Below are 3897 nucleotides of genomic sequence, written 5' to 3'. Positions count from 1 at the left end.
CCACAATGTGCTAACTTCACCACTACTCCCTCTATCCTAAATTATAGGTCGTTTTGACTTTTTTAGTCATAAAGTTTGCTATGCACTTAGACATACCTTATGTCTAGATGCATAGTATATCTATGTATCTACAAAAGCCAAAACGACTTATAATTTGGAAGGGGGGAGTATTAGATAATCGTCAGAACAAAATACTCCTAGTATGTCTAATTGATCATTTATGGCATAGACAAAATCACCAAATATGCGCATCTGTTCATTACTTCTGCAATTATACACAACAGTGTTCCTAAGGTGGTATGCCATCCTGTGGCGGCTTGGGTATGCCTTGTCGGCTGTCGCATAGATGACAGCGTTGAGAGCACTGATCTGCAGCAAATATATTGAAACGTAGCAATACAGAAATCTTGTCATGATAAATCAGTCGTTGTTATTTCATTTCTTGAAATCCAAATACTTTTGTACACGTGCAATGTGATGACAACTATGCAGAAGATCACAAAATATCGGTAGGTTGCAATCAGGTCAATTCAGTAAATCATGCTTACAGAGATTGTTAGCTCTTCGCATACAGAGGGGAAATCTATGAAAGGGGACAAGCAAAGGTGCTAAGAAGCCTGAGGATGGGAAACTAGACAGATCAAGATCACTATTTTAAGAGGCTTTCTCCATGAGTTGGATTGGTGCCAAGATGTTCTGTTTACTTGTCTCCACAATGCAACCATTCATCACCATCTCTTCCAGCATGAAGTGCACCTTCTCCAGGTGGAACATTATATCAAGCTCGCACTGGCCAAAAAAAGGAGAGAAAAAGAGTAGCATCAGCACTAGTTATGCAGATATTTTACAATGCGGAGTGACTCAATACTTGGGATTTCGAAAGCTTACCACATTGCCAAAGTGGCGATCCATAGTTTCCACCAAAAGATGTATAAATTCAAGGATAGCTAACTCATTCTGCAAAGTGGAATGAAATTGACACATTGTTAAATTTTGTATCAAAGGGAAGAAATGACTAGTTCAAATTTGCATTTCAAGGAATGAAAAATGAATCTACTTATCTAGTAATGATTGTGTAAGGGTTTTGGGCTACCCCTTGGATCTAGGGCACTAAAGAGAGGGGGAGGTGGCTGGCAGCCATGGTGGAGGCGAGGGGGGCGCAGGGAGAGAGGGAGAGGGAGCCGAAGCCTAAGAGCTGGAGTGCTTTAGGGTTTTACCCCTTAATTCTTTACTTGATTCCCAACGGTTACATCTCCCCTCATATTTATGGGGAGGACCCTACTTGACTCACAAGACATCCTAATGACTTGACTTACAAGCAAACCTATCTCTAGACTCTTCCTAATCCATAACCTAGGCAGGCACGTGGCGGCTGCCATGCTACAGTACCGCACGCCCCCCTTTGGGACGACTCTGAGCCCCTGCAGCCCATCCAGCCTGGCTAGGCCCTCTAGACCCATAACAGATTGATGTCTTAAAGGATGGAATAAAGTTAAATAGCAACAAAAGTTAGAAATCATATAGCACTCATTTTCATTTATGAGAAGGTGCAAACACCGTATCTACTAATGCTCGACAGCTCAAAGAAAAACTGGAACCATTCAAATTACTACAAACGTTACAAATCTTGTAGCACTTATTTGCAAACCCAGGTTTCTTAGTAACATTACTAGAACTTTCCAAGAGGCCCTACTATATCAAATTCTAATTCACAAAAAGGAATGTTGGAAAATTACAACTATATTCATTCTAAGAAATGCACAAAAACCAGATAAGCAGCAGAACCAAGACATAAATAGGTATGCAGAGCAGTTGAGTTCAGTTTATTAAGTTTTCAAAGGGCCAATCAAAATATGATGAAATATTATCATAAGAAGTTTGCTCGTTAGATTTCTGCATCCTGCAGAATTCAGTCAATGAACTAACAAAAATGCCTCCCTAACATTTGTAAGTCCTATGTGATGATTCGCTCAAGATCTCCGCACCTACTGGCACATCAATCCCTACTAAACCCAACTGCATGCTAGTTTCTTTCATTGAACAAATGTATACTCACTGAGTCAAATCATATAAGCTGTATTTTATGAGAGTCTTCAAAACTAGATTTTGACATTTGACTTCTTTTGCAATAAAATGTCAATTGCTACAAAAGGAACATCATCTTAAATTCCTTTGAATGCAAATCTATTCATGCAATTGTTGTACACTAATTGCAAACATAATTTAAACAATTGTTGGTCAAAAATTGCAAAGCTTGACTTTTCCAAATCAAAATACGCCATACCCTGATGGATGGAGGAGTTCTTTGCTTGATCAGTGATAAACTAATTCAAATTCATCAATAGAGGATGATAACAATTCAGTCACCAAATTTAGACTTGCAAAACACTGTAACTATTAGGAAAAGGATGTGGTATTATGGTGAGCTTGTGACATATACTCATGGATATTAGTTCAGTAGGACTAATACCATGGAGACTATTCGTAACAATTCCCTTGAGTACCCTTGCGTACAGTGACTAAAAAAGTAGTCCTAACAAATGGTGTCAGCAAGACATCTTAGGCATAATAATAAACCTATGAAAATCCCATGAAAGTTTATTCCCTTGAGATCTCTGTACAACCTGCAAGATACATCCTTACAGAATCACTAATAACTTACACTGAAGGAATTTAAATGAACAAGAGCTAAGTCCATGCATCAAGCTAAAACCACAACTTCTAGTTTCATTAGCAGTAGTAAATATTGCTTGATCAGTGACACAATAATTGGTAAAGTCAACAAATTCAGACTTGCATCAGCATAATAGCAGCATAGGTGGTTCTTAGTTCAATAGCCATAGGCCTCTGTAACATTTGTGGTTCCAAGGTTGTGCAAAATAATCTTTCTTATTAAACCATTTTATTCAGAACAAACCTATGGCTAAACAGAGATCGATGGCAGGGCTGAACCCACACTGCAATAGGTGATATTCCAACATTCACTTCATCCACACTTGCAATCAAAGCCTAATTGGCCTGACATTGACCTCATAAATCCACAAAGACGGATTGGAGAGAGGAGAGCACGGGGGGATCCACACCTCATCGTTGTCGACGCCGACGAGGAAGAAGAGGGACGCGTAGCGCCTGTAGACGACCTTGTAGTTCCGGTGCTCCACGAACGAGCACTGCATCAGAACAAATACAGCGTGGGTCTCAGAAACAGAAAGCAGGTCCCAGAAACAGGACTTGCGCGAAAAAAAAAACTAAATCTCGATCCAGATCCAAGAAGACGCGCGCGCCATCCACCCGATCTGGCGATCTGGGCCCGAGATCCGCGGCCGGGCTATCGACAAACGGTTCTTGGATCCCGAAAGTGAGCGGGGCGGGCAAGAAGGCGGGGGAGAACGGATGGACGGACCTGCTGGTCGGTGCGGGCGAGGCACTTGCGGACGATCTCGCCCTCGAGGGCGCGGCGCTCGTCGAGGGAGAGGTGCTCGTAGTACTGCGCCAGCCGCGTCTGGCCCTGCTTGTTCACGAACAGCACGAACCGGATCGTCATCCTCCTTCCCCTCCCCTCCTGCTCTGCTGCCTGGAGGGCGTCGTCTTCCACCTCTCGGTTAGTCGAGAGTCGAGACAGCACGCCCGAACGGCCCCAACCCACTCCAAGTCTCCAATTCTACGAATATGCAAATAACCTAATTTCCAAGGGTTCCTTTGTAAATGGAGCGATGAAAAACCTTGCTTTTACTCCTATCCTACGCGTATAAATGCTGAATGCAAACGGATTCATAAAACTTCCGAGTCCAAATACTGGGAACTAAAAATTATTAAGGTCAATGTCAGGACTATACAAATTTCTTCCCGTCTTTGTGGATTTTCTAACAGATCTTCGAAAATATCTACAATTCAATA

General features: G+C 42.0%; 1 protein-coding gene across 1 annotated transcript; it reads right to left on the bottom strand.

The window, feature by feature from the left end:
• Positions 1-407: 407 nt before the first annotated feature.
• On the bottom strand, positions 408-3660 carry LOC117862009 (AP-4 complex subunit sigma). The gene is made up of 4 exons (XM_034745520.1): positions 3404-3660; positions 3084-3170; positions 889-957; positions 408-789 (listed from the first exon to the last, which is right to left on the bottom strand). The coding sequence occupies exons 1-4, from the start codon at positions 3542-3544 to the stop codon at positions 655-657; spliced, it is 432 nt and encodes a 143-aa protein (XP_034601411.1). The 5' UTR covers positions 3545-3660; the 3' UTR covers positions 408-654.
• Between the last annotated feature and the right edge of the window lie 237 nt (positions 3661-3897).

Source organism: Setaria viridis, chromosome 6 (genome assembly GCF_005286985.2).
Source record: "Setaria viridis chromosome 6, Setaria_viridis_v4.0, whole genome shotgun sequence".
Classification (NCBI taxonomy): Eukaryota; Viridiplantae; Streptophyta; class Magnoliopsida; order Poales; family Poaceae; genus Setaria; species Setaria viridis.
Note: the sequence above shows the minus strand (reverse complement) of the source record. Positions and strands in the feature narration are given on the sequence as shown.

Coding starts and splice junctions, on each gene's coding strand:
- LOC117862009 (XM_034745520.1), bottom strand. CDS start 3,544: ATGACGATCCGGTTCGTGCTGTTCGTGAACAAGCAGGGCCAGACGCGG. Junction 958..3,083: donor TCGGCGTCGACAACGATGAG/GTGTGGATCCCC, acceptor TCCACTTTGCAG/AATGAGTTAGCTATCCTTGA. Junction 790..888: donor ATCGCCACTTTGGCAATGTG/GTAAGCTTTCGA, acceptor TTTTTTGGCCAG/TGCGAGCTTGATATAATGTT.